Source organism: Chlorocebus sabaeus, chromosome 4 (assembly GCF_047675955.1).
Source record: "Chlorocebus sabaeus isolate Y175 chromosome 4, mChlSab1.0.hap1, whole genome shotgun sequence".
NCBI classification, from domain to species: domain Eukaryota; kingdom Metazoa; phylum Chordata; class Mammalia; order Primates; family Cercopithecidae; genus Chlorocebus; species Chlorocebus sabaeus.
The window spans coordinates 34527915-34546365 of NC_132907.1; the positions used below are offsets into that span (position 1 = coordinate 34527915).

Here is an 18451-nt window from a genome sequence, read left to right on the forward strand (position 1 = left end):
TCATTAATATTCTATGTATGTGGCATTCTACTTTCCCTATGCTCTCTCCCTGGGACACTCTTAGAAAACAATTATTAAGCAAGTGATAAATCAGAACTTTGGTAATCATTGGGATATAGACTGTCAGACAGCCTTCCCATCCTCTGCTTCTATCGTGGCTCTACTCATGACACTTAAACCAAATCTGATGCCGAAAAGAAGGTACATGAAACATCCCCCACCCCAATAGCCTTTTTTTGGGGGGCAGACAGAGCACCTCATGCCTATATCTAACTTTTTCAACTTATGTAATGATACAGGGAACATTCAAGTTTCTTTAGGGGGTCATCCTTTTCTGAAGGTTTATAGTAGTTCTCATAAATTCAGTATTTAACTTCAGTACTAATATTTTCATTGCTTTTCAAATAGAGATGTGCCTTGCTACCTGAACTCTCATTATTTGAGCTTAGGAACCAAGTAGATTTGGGTGCAGTTTTTTTGAAATAGAGCTGTTTTGAAGAACAGATCCCCTGCTATCCAAATGTTGCTATTCACTATCCCAAATGGGATCATAGACGGAGTCAGAATTAACTTTAACTGTCACCCAGCAGGTACATTGATACTCCCTGTAACATGCCCACTACCTTACATGGAAGTGGACTCTATTCAGAAAGGTATAATTGCTGTTAAGAGAGACAGCCAGAAAAGTGAACAATGGCCAGAGTCATGGGTGTCATCCTAATGATTTTGTATTTTATTTGCTCAGTCAGGGAGAGCTAATTTAAGCAATTTCATTTGCTCAGTCAGGGAGAGCTAATTTAATGAAAGGAAGAATTTAGGGACAACTTGATTTTTAGAAAATGAATTTGACAATTGCATGGAAGACTAGTGTAGCAGATTGGATCAGGAGGCAGTGAAACCATATAACAGACTATTGAAGAATACCCAGTGAGGGGTGCTGTAGCCCTAAATATAGGTGAGGAAACTTGGTCTCACACCAGACCCCTAGCTCTTAACAATGACAGCTCATCACAGTTACTAATTAACAAATTGTTGACTGCTGACAAATTATAATTACATATATTTATGGGGTACAAAGTGATGTTGTGATATATGTATCCAATGTAAAATGATTAAATCAATCTAAATAGCATGTCCATCACTTCAAATACTTATCTTTTTGTGGTGAAAACATTTGAAATTTACTTTTTACAATTTTGAAATGCACATTATTATTAGCTCTAGTTATGCTGTGCAATAAATCTCAAAAAGATGTTTCTTCTGTTGAACTGAAACTTTGTACCCTTTGATCAACATCTCCCTATTCTCCCAACCCCCGGCCTCTGGTAACCACCATTCTACTCTGCTTATATAAATGTGATTATTTTAGACTTCTTTATAAGTGATAACATGTCTTGTCTTTCTGTGCCTGGTTTATCTTACTTAGCATAATGTCTTCCAAGTTCATCCACATTGTCACAAATTTTAGGATTTTCTTTTTGAAGGCTGAATAATTGTCCATTGGTTATTTCTCTCTATATATCTACAGGTCTGTAACTCAGAAAGGCATAACTTTAGATTGACAGATATCACATTTTCTTTATCCATTCACCCACTATTGGACACTTAGGTTGATTCCACATCTTGGCTATTATGAATAATGCTGCAGTGAACATGAGAGTGCAGATATCCCTTCAATATGCTGATTTCATTTCCTTTGGATATATATCTGGAAATGAGATTACAGGATCATATGGTAATTCTATTTTTAGTTTTTTATAGAACCTCCCTGTAGCTTTCCTTATAGGTATAGTAATTTACAGTCCCACCAACATTGTACAAGGGTTCTCTTTTCTCCACATCCTTGCCAACACTTGTTATCTTTTTTCTTTTTGATAACAGACATTCTTACAGGTGTAAGGTTATATCTCTTTGTCTTTTTAATTTGCATTTTCCTGATAATTAGTGATGTTGAGAATTATTTTCATCTATCTGTTGGCCATTTATCATCTTTTGAGAAATGTCTATTCCGGTCCTTTGCCCATTTAAAAAAATGATACATAGAAACCACGTCCTAGGATTCTGATTCAATTGGACCAAGATTGCTTTTTGCAATTTGACTTTTAAATACTGCGGAGGCAATTTGGCTGTGCTAACAGAATTGAGATCTGCTGTAACAACAGTAGCAAGCATACTGAGTACTTAGGCTCTTTACATATAATAACTTAATCAATCCTCTATGAAATACATGCCTTTTAATGCCAAATTTGCAGATGAGGAAACTAAATACAAAGAAGGTGAGTCAATTGCCCAAGGTGACATAGTGAGCCAGTGGGAGAACCAGGATCAGAATGCAAACTATCTGACTCCAGAGTTTTGCTGAAATAGAATTTCTAAAGCTTGGTATTTTGTTTTATTATTTGCTTTGAAAATATCCAATTAAATTAATCAGTGTTTCCCATAATTTTTATCTGTAGAACTTGAAAGTCACATACAGGACTTAAGGTGTGTGCTGAAAATATTAAATTACAGGAAAAAGTTATTTATTTTAAAATTATTTTGTTCTGCTTCCTGAGCCAGCCCAGCATGCTTTTCCTGGCTTGTTTTCTTTCTACTGCTACCAGAGGAAGAACAGAGAAATGATGTCATTTGATTTTTCTCCCTCCTGAGTCAATGAAAGAATAAAATAAAATATATCTCTAATTCAGCAATTCTTTTACTGACATTTAAGCTAGTTTCTAACCATATGTGTGATAACTGTTAATAATAGTCATTTGAAATTGTTTGTAGAGCAAAAGAAAGAACAAAAGTCAACTAAACTCTCACCATGCAAAGGTGGTGATGTAACATCTTTCCAGAGGTCTTCTTTTGGTATTGTTTTTTTTCCTTTCCTTTTTTTTTTTTTTTTTTTTTTTGTTGTTGTTGTTGTTGTTGTTTTGAGACAGGGTCTTACTCTGTTGCCCAGGCTGGAGTGCGATGGCATGATCTCCAGTTCACTGCAACCTCCACCTCCCGGGTTCAGGCTATTTTCTTGCCTTAGTCTCCTAAGTAGCTGGGATTACAGGCGTGCGCCACCATGCCTGGCTAATTTTTGTATTTTTAGTACAGACAGGGTTTCACCATGTTGGCCGGGCTGGTCTCAAACTCCTGATCTCAAGTGATCACCTGCCTTGGCCTCCCAAAGTGCTGGGATTACAGGTGTGAGCCATGGTGCCTGGCTAGTATTGTTTTCAGTAGTTTTTAATTTCATTAGCAATGAAAACTAGACATAGTAATATGGATCTCATCTTGGACTGTAGTTCCCATAATTCCCACGTGTCTTGGGTGGGACCCAGTGGGAGGTATTTGAATCATGGGCACAGCTCCCCCATGCTCTTCTCATGATTGTGAGTTCTCACAAGATCGGATGGTTTTTTTAAGCATCTGGCATTTCCCCTGCTGGCACTCATTCTCTCTCCTGCTGCCCAGTGAAGAGGTGCCTTCCATCACGACTGTAAGTTTCCTGAGGCCTCCCCAGCAAATTTAAATCTCTTTCCTTTATAAATTACCCAATCTTGGGTATTTCTTCAGAGCAGTGTGAGAATGGACTAATACAGTAAATTGGTATCTCAGAGAATGGGGCGCTACTATAAGGATACCCAAAAATGTGGAATTGACTTTGAAACAGGCTAAAGGCAGAGGTTAGAGCTGTTTGGAGGGGTCAGAAGAAGACAGGAAAATGTGGGAAAGTTTGGCTGGGCACGGGTGGCTCACGCCTGTAATCCCAGCACTTTGGGAGGCCGAGGCAGGTGAATCACCTGAGGTCAGGAGTTCGGGACCAGCCTGACCAACATGGAGAAACCCCATCTCTACCGAAAAATACAAAATTAACTGGGTGTGGTGGCGCATGCCTGTAATCCCAGCTACTGGGGAGGCTGAGGCAGGAGAATCACTTGAACCCGAGAGGCAGAGGTTGCAGTGAGCTGAGATCACGCCATTGCACTCCAGCCTGGGCAACAAGAACAAAACTCCATCTCAAAAAAAAGAAAAAATGTGGGAAAGTTTGGAACTTACTAGAGACTTGTTGAATAGCTTTGACCAAAATGCTGATAGTGATATGGACAATGAAGGTCAGGCTGAGGTGGTCTCAGATGGAGAGGAGGAACTTGCTGGGAACTGGAATAAATAATACTTTGCTTTAGAAAAGAGACTGGCAGCATTTTGCCCCTGCCCTAAAGATCTGTGAAACTTTTAATTTGAGAGAGATGATTGAGGGTATCTGGCAGAAGAAATTTCTAAGCAGCAAAGCATTCAAGAGGAAGGATCATAAAAGTTTGGAAAATTTGCAGCCTGATGATGCAATAGAAAAGAAAATACAATTTTCTAGGGTGAAATTCAAGCCTGCTGCAGAAATTTGCATAAGTAGCAGGAAGTGAGCTCCAGGGTATGTCAGAGACCTTGGCAGCAGCCCCTCCCATCACAGACCTGGAGGCCTAGGAGGGAAAAATGGTTTTTTGGGCTGGGCTCTGGGCCTCCCTGATGTGTGCAGCCTAGGGACTTGATGCCCTGCATGCCAGCTGCTCCTGGAATGGCCAAAAAGAGCCAAGGTGCAGCTTAGGCCATAGCTTCAGAGAGTGCAGGCCCCAAGCTTTGGCAGCTTTCACATAGTGCTGAGCCTGTAGATGCACAGAAATCAAGAATTGAGGTTTGGGAACCTCTGTCTAGATTTCAAAGGATGTATGGAAACTGCTGGATGCCCAAGCCAAAGTTTGCTGCAGAGGTGGAGCCCTCATGGAGAGCCTCTACTAGGGCAATGTGGAAGAGAGATGTGGGGTCAGACCCAAAACACAGAGACCCCACTGGGGCACTGCCTAGTGAAGCTGTGAGAAGAGGGCCACCATCCTCCAGACCCCAAAATGGTAGATCCACTGACAGCTTGCACTGTGTACCTGGAGAAGGCACAGTCAATCAGTTCCAGTCAGTGAAAGCAGCAGGAAGGGGGCACTGTACCATACAAAGCCACAGGGGCAGAGCTGCTCAAGGCCATGGGAGCCCACCTCTTGCATCAGTATGACCTAGATGTGAGATGTGGAGTCAAAGGTGATCATTGTGGAGCATTAAGATTTAATGGCTGCCCTATTGGATTTTGGACTTGCATGGCCTGTAGCCCCTTTGTTTTGGCCAATTTCTGCCATTTGGAATGGATATATTTATGCAGTGCCTGTATTCCCATTATATTTAGGAAATAACTAACTTGCTTTTGATTTTACAGGCTCAGAGGCAGAAGGGACTTGCCTTGTCTAAGATGAGACTTTGGATTTGGACTTTTGAGTTAATGCTGGAATGCATTAAGACTTTGGGGGACTGTTGGGAAGGCATGATTGTGTTTTAAAATGTGAGGACATGAGATTTGGGAGGGCCCAGGGGCAGAATGATATGGTTTGACTGTGTCCCCACCCGAATTTCATCTTGAATTATAGTTCCCATAATTCCCACATGTTATGGGAGGGGCCTGGTGGGAGGTAATTGGATCATGGGGACAGTCTCCCCATGCTGTTCTCATGATTGTTTCTCACAAGAGCTGATGGATTTTTAAGTGTGTGGCATTTCCCCTGCTGGCACGCATTCTCTCTCCTGCCACTTCATGAAGAGGTGCCTTCCACTGTGATTGTAAGTTTCCTGACATCTCCCCAACCATGCAGAACTGTGAGTCAATTAAACTTCTTTCCTTTATAAATTACCCAGTCTCGGGTATTTCTTCATAGCAGCGCAAGAATGGATTAATACACTGATATTCATGTATTTAAGGTTTGTACTACCCACTTATAGAAGAAATCTATCAAAGTTTGATCAGTTCTGATTTTTTCCCTTGGTCCCTGGTTCTGTGACAGCTTTTATATTTGGAGACTTCTTTGTGACATGCGGACCCATAGCAAGCATTCCTTGCGGTGGTTTTAATTGCACAAAGCAATCAGACATCCTAGAAAAGTTGTCATTGTTAAAAGCAAGGAGGGGAACCAATAGAAACAATAAAAGATTTCAGTGATGTGTACCTGGATAGCTGATTTCGAAGTTTTTCCTGATTTAGAACTGTGACAAATCTTAATATGAGAAAATACTTCCAAAGTTGTTAGAACTTTATGTTTTGAAAAGTGTCTGTCATCAAACTTTTGTTTAATTTCATTTCGTGCATGATACCTTGTTAAAATTATTCTTGCTAAGAGCATCAGTGACTTCTTTTTGTTAAATGTAATGGCACTTTTCTTTCTGTGTATTATTTCCCCTTTCTGCCACACTTAATGTTTTGACTCCTGAAAATTCACTCTTCCCTGGCTTCAGGATATCTCACTTTTATGGTTTTCACTCTACCTCTTTAACTGCTCCTTTTTGGTTTTTATGTTTTTTCCTTCAGTAATTCCTTTTGTGAATGCTGAGTCCTCAAGATCCTGACTTCAGCACTTATTCTCCTTACTCTACCCACTTAGCCTAAGCCAATCTCACTGCTTTTATTGTTCATCATTTACGTGATGGCAACCCTCAATCCTACATCTCTGGCACAGATCTCTCTCCTAATTCTAGATCTTATTATTGACTATAAGTCACCCTGTTGTGCTACCAAATACTAGGTCTTATTCATTCTATTTTCTTTGTACCCATTAGCTATTCCCACCACCCCCCCAACCGCCTAGTACCCTTCCTAGCCTCTGGCAACCACCCTTCTACTGTATCTCCATGAGCTTAATTGTTTTGATTCTTACATCCCACATATAAATGAGATCATCTGAATATTTTTCTTAACATTTACCTATTTCCATTCCCTGTGTTTAACCAATTATAAATTTTTATATTTTCTTCTTCCTTACTGTATATCAAAATAATCTCCTATTTATCTTTCACTATCACTACCTGTTTTTAAAATTTTCCTTTTCATTTTAGATTCAGGTGGTACACGTGCAAGTTTTTTACTAGGGTATATTGCGTGATGCTGAGGTTTGGGCTTTTAGTGATTGCATCATGAATATAGTGAACATAGTACTTAAAAGGATGTTTTTCAGCCCTTGTCCCCTTCCTTCCCTCCCACATTTTGGATTCTCCAGTCTGTTGTTCCCATCTATACCTGCGTGTACCCAAGACTTAGCTTCCACTTATAAGTGAGAACATGCAGTGTTTCGTTTTGCATTTCTGTGTTCATTTGCTTAGGATAATAGTCTCCAGCTACATTCATGTTGCTGCAAAGGATATGATTTTGTTCTTTTTAATGACTGCATAGTACTCCACAGTGTATATGTACCACATTTTCTTTATCCAATCCACCATTAATGGGCACCTAGGTTGATTACATGTCTTTGCTGTTAAGAATCGTCCTGCAGTGAACATGCAAGTGTATGTATATTTTTGGCATTTTCCTTTCAGTACATACTCAATAGTGGAATTGCTGGGTTGAATAATAGTTCTATTTGCAGTTCTTTGAGAAATCTCCAAACTGCTTTCCACAGTGGCTGAACTAATTTACATTCCCACCAACAGTGTTTAAGCATTCCCTTTTCTCCACAGCCTCAACAACTTCTGTAATTATTTGACTTTTTAATGTTTGTTGGCCGCTTGTATGTCTTCTTTTGTGAAGTGTCTGTTCATGTTCTTTGCCCACTTTTTAATGAAGTTATTTATTTTTTTCATGTCAATTTAAGTTTCTTGTGGATTCTGGATATTAGTCCTGTGTTGGATGCATAGTTTGTAAGTGTTTTCTCCCAGTTCACAGGTTGTCTGTTTACTCTGTTAGTTTCTTTTGCTGTGCAAAAGCTCTTTAGTTTAATTAGGTCTTAATTGTTGATTTTTATTTGTGTTGCAATTGCTTTTGAGGACTTGGTCATAAAGCCTTTGCCAAGGCCAGTGTCCAGAAGAGTGTTTCCTAGGTTTTCTCCTGGGATTTTTATAGTTTTAGGTCTTGCATTTAAGTCTTTAATCCATCTTAAGTTAATTTTTGTTTATGGTGGTAGGTAGTGGTCCAGTTTCAGTCTTCCACATATGATTAGCCAGTTTTCCTAGAACCGTCTATTGAATAGGGAATCCTTTCCCCATTGCTTATTTTCATTGACTTTGTTGAATATCAGTTGGTTTTAGGTATGCTCCTTTATTTCTGGGTTTTCTATTCCGTTCCATTGGCCGATGTGTCTATTTTTGTATCAATAACGTTCTGTTTTGGTTACTGTAGCTGTGTAGTATAGTTTGAAGTAAGATAATGTGATGCCTCCAGCTTTGTTCTTTTTTTTTTTTTTTTTTTTTTTTTTTTTTGAGACGGAGTCTCGCTCTGTCGCCCAGGCTGGAGTGCAGTGGCGCGATCTCGGCTCACTGAAAGCTCCGCCTCCCAGGTTCACACCATTCTCCTGCCTCAGCCTCCCGAGTAGCTGGGACTACAGGCGCCCGCCACCGTGCCCAGCTCATTTTTGTATTTTTAGTAGAGACGGGATTTCACCGTGGTCTTGATCTCCTGACCTTGTGATCCGCCCGCCTCGGCCTCCCAAAGTGCTGGGATTACAGGCGTGAGCCACCGCGCCCGGCAGCTTTGTTCTTTTTGCATAGGATTGCTTTGGCTATTTGAGCTCGTTTTTGGTTTTTTATGAATTTGAGAATAGTTTTTTCTAATTTTGTAAAAAATAACATTGGTAATTTGATAGGAATAGGATTGAATATTTAGATTGTTTTGGACAGTATGGACATCTTAACAATGTTGATTCTTCTAATCCACAAGCATGGAATGTTCTTCCATTTGTGTTTTCCATATTTCTTTCAGCAGTGTTTTGTAATGCTCCTTGTAGAGATCTTTTACCTCCTTGGTTTGATGTATTCCTATGTGTTTTATTTTTTGTGCGTGTGGTTATTGTAAATAGGATTGAACTCTTGATTTGGCTGTCAGCTTGAGGGTTGAAGAGCTGTTCCAGCTCTTGAGGATAATACTTTGGTGCATAGAAATGCTACTGATTTTCATACATTGATTTTGTATCCTGTAACTTTACTGAATTCATTTATCAAATATAAGAGTTTTGGCCAGGCGCGGTGGCTCACGCCTATAATCCCAGCACTTTGGGAGGCCAAGGTGGGCAGATCACGAGGTCAGGAGTTTGAGACTAGCCTGGCCAACATGGCGAAACCCCGTGTCTACTAAAAATACAAAAATTAGCTGGGCATGGTGGTGGGTACCTGTAATCCCAGCTCCTCAGGAGGCTGAGGCAGGAGTTTCGCTTGAACCCAGGAGGCAGAGGTTGCAGTGAGCTGAGATCGTGCCATTGCACTCCAGCCTGGGCAACAAGAGCAAGATTCGGTCTCAAAAAAAAAAAAAAAAAAAAAAAATGAGTTTTATGGTGGAGTCTTTAGGTTTTTCTAGGTAGAAGATCATATTATCAGCAAGCAGGGATAATTTTACTTCCTCTTTTCAAATTTGGATGCCTTGTATTTCTTTCTCTTGCCTGATTGCTCTGGGCTAGGATTTCTAGTACTATGTCGAATAGGAGTGGGCATCCTTGTCTTGTTGCAGCTCTTAAAGGTAATATTTCCAATGTTTGCCCATTAGGTATGATGTTGGCTGTGGGTTTGTCATAGATGGCCCTTATTATTTGAGGTATATTCCTTTAATGCCTAGTTTGTTGAGGGTTTTTATCATGAATAGATGTTAGATTTTATTGAAAGCTTTTTCTGCATCTATTGAGATAATCATATGGTCTTTGTTTTAAATTCTATATATGTGGTGAATCACATTTATTGACTTGACTGTGTTGAACCAACTTTGCATCCCAGGAATAAAGCCCACTTGATTGTGGTGAATTAACTTTTTGATGTGCTCCTGGATTCACCTGGCTAGTTTGTTGAGGATTTTTATATCTGTGTTCTTGAGGGATATTTTCCTGTAGTTTTCTTTGTTGTGGTGGTGGTGGTGATAGTGGTGTCTGTGCCGGATTTTAGTGTCAGGATGATACTGGTTTCATAGAATGAGTTAGGGAGGAATCTCTCTTCCTCAGTTTTTTGGAATAGTTTCCGTAGGACTGGTACTAACTCTTCTTTGTATGTCTGACCACCTAATCTTCAGTCGTTTAATTTATAAATTTATTTTAGTGAATGGCTATATTTCCCAAACTGTGTTCCACAGAACACTAGTTTCATAAGATGTTAAATAATATTCTACTAAAAAAAATAAGTGTTTTTTGGTCAAATAAGTTTGGAGACTATGGCATACTACCATTCCCATCTTGGCAATTCATGATGAACATGAAGTATTAAGAAATCCTGTAGTAATGCAACCTGTTTGTTTAACCCAGCATTCCAGTACTCCCCAATTCTTTGTGGAAAGTCTTTAAATAGCTTGTTTCCATGCATAGTTTGGAACATACTCTTATAGAATATCAGATAAGAACTAAACTCATTTTTCTCCCAAGCAGTCAGTTTTCCTATCAACATTTGTTAAAGATCTCTTCCTTTCCTGCTTGTTTCTGGGACTTCCTATTTTTAGTATATGTGCTGCCGAAGCCAGCACTTCCTTAATCATATATTAAATTCTTAAATGTCCTGGGATCTAGTCTGGAGCTGACTCTTGACTCTTTGGCTTTATTTATTTCTTTATTTTTTTGAGACAGAGACTTCTACCAGTATTTTTGAGGGAGGCTTACTTGAATGCAGAATAATCACCCATGCACATCTGATGGTCACATGTAAGCACTCCAGCACTAAAATTGAGGCCAAGTGAGTTATCAGTCGTAGAGTCCTACTGAAGAAGTTTTGAGTGGGAAGTCACACTTGCAGGGGTATTCAGAATTTGTCAGTGCTTGGCCACATCATTAGCAGCTTAAAAAAGCAGGAGCAGCATTCTCCCTACCCTTCATTTCCAACTGATAAAAGTGACAGTAGTTAGCATCCTGAGGTTATTCATGGCATAATTTTGAGTCAGATCCTTCTGAAAATTTGTCCATACTTCCTTTACTTCATAATAATCTGGCTTAATGAGGCCATTTAGTAAAATTAAACTTGAACTACTAGAAATTATAGACTTAATCACATTTCATCCTGAGTTGTAATTTTTTATTCATCCATCTCTGCTGGCCTGGAGCTGACAGTAAGCAGATAAGTTTCTGTTTGCAATTGTGAGGTCGGTGCATTTTTTTTGCTCAGAATATCACAGTGGTTAGCCCACATGGACTCCAAAATCCCATACTTTAGCTACTTAGAGGATGTTCAGCTCCCTTTCTATTCTGTGATCCTGTGATGCAGTATATGTGGAAGTGTGCCAGTTTTCCTAGGGAAGGAAAAAAAATAAGAAGCAGCAAATACAAACATTTTTTAAATATATAAAAGCACATATGGATGGAAAAACTCCAAGATATTAATAGTGGCTATAGACACATGGCAGGATGTTGCTGGATGTTCTCTCTTCCAGATAGCTTTGCGCCCTGTGCTGGGCCCTGGAGAACGATCCATGAAGACTGTATCCTTGGGTTTGCTCCCCTGCCATATACTTTCTGGTTAGGTTCACCCAGTGGAGAGAGGGAGGAGGGTGGAGTTGGGGTATCTATTTCTCTGGCCCCATACTTACAAAATTGTCTTGGGCTGGCCGAATCCCTCAACTGACAGTCAAAGCTTGTCTTAGCATACTCAGGATGCTATAAGAAATTATCATAGACTGGGTAGTTTATAAGCAATGGAAATTTATTTCTAACATTTCTGAGGGTAGAAGTCTGAGATCAGGGTGCCAGCACTGTCAGGTACTGGTGAGGACCCTCTTCCAGGTTGCAGACTGCTATCTTCTCATTGTATCCTTACATGGGGAAAGAGGGCTCCCTGGGGTGCCTTTTATCAGGGCACTGACACCATCATGCAGGCGATCAGAGCATAACACAGCTCCTCTCCAGGAGGGCTTCTCTTTCCTTTTGAGTTCTGGTAACTACTACTTCCCCTAGCCTGTTGAGGCCTGGGGTTGTTGAGAGCCTCTCTGTTTCTAGGCCCAGGATACTTCCTTATTCCTGTTGATTTATTTTCCACCTTTCTACAGATACTAGTGATCATTGTCCAAATAGCTCACAGTCAATAGTAGGATCTGGATGCTCAATTAAAGAAATGTTGGTTGCTGTTAGTTATCCCTTGGCTAAGCAGGTGTATACTCACATATTGTTTTTCTCTTAGATCCAAGAGTTGAAGATTGGCTCCTCATGTCCTCGCCTCTGCCACAAACCATCCTTCTAGGATTCTATGTCTATTTTGTCACTTCTCTGGGACCAAAGCTCATGGAAAATCGCAAGCCCTTTGAACTCAAGAAAGTGATGATAACGTACAATTTTTTAATAGTACTCTTTTCTGTGTATATGTGTTATGAGGCAAGTGTCTTCAGTATTCCTAATGGGAGAATTTTGCCTGCGTTTTTCTGTCTATGTGTCATTATGTTTTCTGTTATAAGGGTAACCTTTGCAGTTTAAGGAATTAAGAAACTGATCTCACTAGAGCAGGTATTTGCCAAAATAGTGTTGGGTATAGACCACATAATAACCTCATTTGAGGATCTCGGTATAATCTGTCTCACAGATAATGAGAAGACCTTCCCACCATCAGACTGAAAGAATGTCAGTATAATCTTTATGATCTTTGAATTACAGTTCAGATTTATCAACAATAGGCTCTTTCTTCTCACCATCAGCCTTGGATCACTTTGTGGGTGTGTTGGAATTAAGGCGTGCCAGATTGCACTTTTATTGTTAACAAGAGCATTTTCTTCTTTTACTTGTCTTGTGAATCCACAGTAAAACTATTAATAATATCTGAGCCATGGACTACCACCTCACATCACACTCACCAGCCAATGATGGGAAAAGCCCAGTTTTCGCAGCCATCTTATGAGTACATTGAGGCATTTTGGTTTGCATGTTTAGTTCTTGACTAAGTAGAAAGACTGGAAATTGCTAGAAATGACTGATTCAGATCCAAGAGTCCCCTTTAAGAGTATAGAAACACATTCACTCACACATATACAGATGAACCTAAGATAAGTCACCTACCAGTATTTGCTGTTTAAGCAAAACACTGCAAGTGTTTTATTCTTCACATGTTAGAATAATCATCCCAAGAGATGAGCATTTTAGTCAGAACAGTTTATGTAAATAATATATGGGTTTGTGGTTTTGAAAATTCTTGATATCAAGCTCTGATATCAAGCATGTTCATAGTTTGTATTTGTTCCAGCTACCTTTTCCTCTGCACTGACTCAGCTGAAAATGTAATGAAGAGACACTATCAAAACTACTTTTGTTGTGGCTGTTGGGAAAATGTTTTCCTTTCTTAATATGCATGTGCTCTCTTGCAGTTTGTGATGTCTGGCTGGGGTATAGGTTATTCATTTCGATGTGAAATTGTTGACTATTCACAGTCACCCACAGCTTTGAGGGTAAGTTTCTCTTTGGAAAAACTTGAAATTCAAAATCAATGTTAAAATTTTGTGAACTGTTTGTAACATTGAATGTAAACGTAGAATAAGCAAAAGACTCAGTTATCAGATTGTGTGTGTTGTGGTGGAGAAAGTGAAAAATTACAAGAATAAAAGAAAGTCATGTGTATAATGTTGTATAAAAGGAAAATTGGTGCTTTACTTTTTGAATTTCTTGGATTTAAAAATAAATTAACATCTGGGTCCTCAAAAAACTGAAAATAGAATTACCATAAGATCCAGCAATTCCACTTCTGGGTATATACCTAAAAGAATTGAAAACAGATACTTGAAGAGATATTCGTATACTCATGTTTATAGCAGTATTATTCATAATAACCAAAAGGTAGAAGCAACTCAATAGTCCATGGATAGATAAATGGATACACAAGGCCAGGCGCAGTGGCTCACGCTTGTAATCCTAGCACTTTGGGAGGCTGAAGCGGGTGGATTGCCTGAGCTCAGAAGTCTGAGACCAGCCCGGGCAACGTGGTGAAACCCCGTCTCTACTACAATACAATAATTAGCCGGCCATGGCAGCATGGGTCTGTAGTCCCAGCTACTCAGGAGGCTGAGGCAGGAAAATCGCTTGAACCCAGGAGGCAGAGGTTGCAGTGAGCCGAGATGGCACCATTGCACTCCAACCTAGGTGACAAAGTGAGACTCCGTCTCAAAAAAAAAAAAAGAAAAAAAAGATAAATAAGATAAATGGATAAACAAAATGTGGCATATGCATAGAATGGAATATGATTTGGCCTTTAAAAGGAAGGGAATTCTAACTCATGCTGCAACACGGATGAACCCTGAGAACACTATGCAAAGTGAAATAATTAGGTCACAAAAGGACAAATACTGCATGATTTGGCTTATGTGAGGAGCCTAGGGTAGTCAAATTCATAGACACAAAAAGTAGAATTGTAGCTGGGGTGAGGGGAAAGGGGGAATGGGATGTAGTTTAGTGGGGTAGTTTCAGTTTTGCAAGATGAAAGAAGTTCTATGGATGGATGATGGGAATAGTTGAACAACAATGTGAAAGATACTTAATGCCACTTAACTGTGCACTAAAAAATGGTTAACATGACAGATTTTATGTTATGCATATTTTACCAAAATTTAAAAATACAAGCTTTTCTTCCATATACAAAGTAAAATAAAATAAATTTAGATTTATTTGTGCTTCTGCAGATGGCACGTACCTGCTGGCTTTATTACTTCTCCAAATTTGTTGAGCTATTAGATACGGTGAGTATATGGCCACCACATTTGGTAAATGTTTGATCTTAAATGTTTGATCTTTCAATGAAACCAATAAACTGCTGTAGTTTCAGTTGTCTGATAACTTTGGTCATTTCTCCTTTTCAGGCAGACCTACTGTTATCTTTTTTACCTTTTATTATCAGTAACTTTAGAGAATAGATAGGATAACCTTATTTTTTCAGTATTTTACAAACTCTGAAAGGTTTCTGTTATGTAGCTATCAGTTGATTAAGATAAGCACGGTAACTGTGTCATATACTACAAAACTGCATCTTTATATAGATGGATGACAGTTGTTTTATGAATCAAGTTCAGGAAGTAAAGAGCAGAAAACATCTTACTTTTTTTTTTTTTTTAATCCCAAAGCACAGTCATCTATATTCCTTTAGGAGGATAAATGCTTAAAAATTCATAAACTTACGTGAGAATGTTGCATTACCCCTGGGGTATCAGTAATTCAGCTGCGTTTCTGAAGTCTTTGCTTACTGGGCCCTATCTCTTCCTACTTTAGATCCTAGTGAGGATCACCTCTGAACTTGTATGAACGGGTCTTGGGAGAAGCAAGTGTCATGAATTAGGTCTGTGATTTAGAGGAGAAAGCCATGAACCTTTGTTTCCAGAGGAGCTTAGGAAAGCTGAATATTTGTTGTATCTTTGCAGCAAGTGTATCTTAGTTATTTGGAGCTAGTTTTGGCTCTGAGACTGAAAAGTGTATTTTCTTTGGAATGCATACCATGATATTTCTTGTAGGAAATCTCAATATGCTTCACCTTTTGAAATGACTAGTCACATAACGTTAGAATTGGAAAGGACTTGTGTGAACATACAATCTAGTGGTTCTCGAACTTTATGCATTTAGCATCACCTGGAAGACTTGTTAAAACACAGATGCCTCAACCCCCTACTCCCAGAGTTTCTGATTCACTAGGCCTTGGATGGGGGCTCAAAATTTGCATTTCTAACAAGTTCTCAGATGATGCTAATACAGGGACCACGTTTTGAGAACCTGTATTCTAGTGGTTCTCAGCCCGCATTGTGCAATAGAATTAATTGCATTAGGGAAAACGACGACGACAAAAAAAGGCCCTACCTCCAGAGATTTGGTGCCAAATGGTTTGGAACAAGACCAAGCATAGCTATTTTAAAAAAGCTTCTTGGATATTGTAATATGCAGCCAGGATTGAGAAGCATTAGTCCAGAACCTTCACTCTGAGAAACTGAAGCCAAGAAGTTAAGTGACTTACCCAGAGGAATGCTCCTACTAAGTGGGACAAGGACCTAGATTGTTAGTGTATGGCTTTTTCTGTTGCGCCACTCAGCCTTCTTCCATATACATAAGCAAATGCATTTTGCACTTGGAAATGTGCAAAATTTCCATATTCTCAGTTGCTTTGCATATTCTCAGTTCCAGCTTCCATAAGGAAACTGTACTGCTTCTATGTCTTTCCCTAAACTACATTTCTCAAATACTCCTCTTAATACTTTTCTTTGTGCTATTCTATTTAGTCTTGTGTTTAAAAATCTTAACGCTTGTATTCTGAATTTCACTTTCGAATATTTTTTAAACATTTCCCCCTCTCCCAAATTCTACCATCTTGTTTATAGGGTTTTTACAAACCACTGGATAATGTTCACTTTGAGTGTTACCTTCCTTCCCCTTCTCATTTTTTTCTATGCAGTTTTGCTTTATTTTCCCTCATATTTCTCAAATTAACTTTTCAACTTTTTCTCCCTTCATTTTTCTTTAATAATAATTTGCTAACTTTTGATTTGTTGCAAGTCCTCTTCGTTTGCCTAATCCCTTATCCATATCGGTAAGATGTATTAGAGAGCGATGTAGAATATTTCAATCCTAAGTCTTCTGCTTTCCCATATACCTCAAAATCCACTGGATTTTTTTTTTTTTTTTTTTTTTTTTTTACTAATAGAGTTTCTTTCAATAATTTGTGGCCATATTCCTTACTTTATATCTTTGATTTTTAAATCTGCATACAATTTCTTTTCACCTTTTTGTTGGATCTTCCATGTGTAGGCATCGTACCTAAGTTACTTCATAATAATGAGATTTTGAGCTGCCCTTTGGGGAATTAGCTGCTTCTGTAAGCATTCTATAAGGCAACGCTTTTAGAGGAAATCATGATATGAAATACTTTGCACTTTGCCAATATTTTAATAATACTCAATACACTATCGCATGATTTTCTATGAACTTGATATTCTTTAAATTATTTCAGATCTTTTTTGTTCTGCGCAAGAAAAATAACCAAGTGACTTTCCTTCATGTATTCCATCATACCATCATGCCATGGACCTGGTGGTTTGGAGTCAAATTTGCTGCAGGTAGATAAGGGGAAGTTGGGATCATGTGTTATAAACAATAACATTTCTATATGCTATAAACAAAATATTTTTCTGAAATGTGATTTATAAGAAACTCAAAAAATCAAAGAGTCCCTTTGTTTCTACTTCTTTCATTAACTATTACTTGAAAAATAAACGTAAGACTCATAATAATTAGGTTTACCCTACTCTTTAGATATGCATAATTTCTGGGCACACATATTCTTTAGTCATTTTGTTTGTATTTTATTATTTTCCCAGAGAGGTTTATTAAATACATTTAAAGAAATATATAAACAAACAAATAACTAAAATGGCAAAAGCTTTGACTTTATAGAAGTATAGAGAACAATTTCCTGCATGTTCCCAGGAAGTTAGAATGCTTATCTCAAATTCTATGTCTTATTTGCCTTCAAATTTCTAATAGCTGACACACACTGTAACCCCTAACAGCTCTTTAAAGATATGTCAAATTGTGGTTACCCCAACTTCCTAAAGCATCCTACCATAGTAAAGAATGTGTTGATACTATTTTTAAGGTCCAAAATTGTTTAATTTGAAAACGTGGAAAACAGGTTGGTTGTTTCTTTTTCGTTTTAGGCTTCTGATCGTCTAGAATTGGAGAAATCAGAATAATTTTATCCTATTACAGTTTTAAATAAGTGATATCCCCAAGGATATGTTTTTACCTTAGGAAAATTTGGTTGAGGGATTTATTTGCTCCAGTTTCTTAAATTTTAAAAGTCTTCAAATAGACCCATAGTTCATAACATTTCTGTGAATAGCTTGCCTCTTTTGGCCTTTCTGACTCTGCCAGACTAAAAGAAAGGGGGAACCACAATTGAGGAACTCTTGTTTGAGTTCTAGACTCTCTAAGCGTGGAGGAAAAAGATCTGCGTGTCTCAGAGCATGAGAGGACATGGATAAGCCCATGTCAGGAAGGGGATGCCAAAACTCAGAGGAGCCACAGGGGCTGTGAATCATGAGTGAACAGTTGTCGCTACCATGGCTTATGGGCATCGGATTTTCCAGGATGTAAAGTACCTCCTTGCTCAAAACTGGCTCAAAACTGGCTGCTTTTTCTTACGAGGTTTGTTAGTATAAACATTTCATTTACATTAAAACAAGATAGTCTCAGCGGTGTCCATTTGCCAAATCAACAGTGACTATATTAATCTCCATTATTTTACTTATCCTTACTTTCTGTGTTTTTGTTTCCTCTTATATGCATATTGCCCCTTCCCATTCTTTCTACAGTGGTATACATTGACACTTACTGGTGTTTGTGAAAAACTGGAAAATACCTAAACACTCACTAATAGAGTGGTTATTATTACTTGTGTGTATATAACTGTGAAACAAAAATGATATTGAGAGGTATTAAATGTCCTAAAATGAGGATTCTATACACAAGGATTTAACAAAGCTCATCTTCTTTGT

General features: G+C 38.5%; 1 protein-coding gene across 5 annotated transcripts in view; it reads left to right on the forward strand.

Annotated features, from left to right (window-relative positions):
* The window catches only part of ELOVL7 (ELOVL fatty acid elongase 7), a 92336-nt gene that overhangs the window by 64773 nt on the left and 9112 nt on the right, over nucleotides 1-18451 (forward strand). For 4 of the 5 annotated variants that reach the window (XM_038010411.2, XM_038010412.2, XM_073014744.1 and 1 more), the window contains 4 exons: nucleotides 12124-12314; nucleotides 13295-13375; nucleotides 14600-14656; nucleotides 16906-17011. In XM_038010411.2, the coding sequence (XP_037866339.1) occupies nucleotides 12124-12314; nucleotides 13295-13375; nucleotides 14600-14656; nucleotides 16906-17011 (435 nt within the window). The remainder of the gene's footprint in view (nucleotides 1-12123; nucleotides 12315-13294; nucleotides 13376-14599; nucleotides 14657-16905; nucleotides 17012-18451) is intronic. The other variant, XM_073014745.1, reaches the window with a different exon arrangement.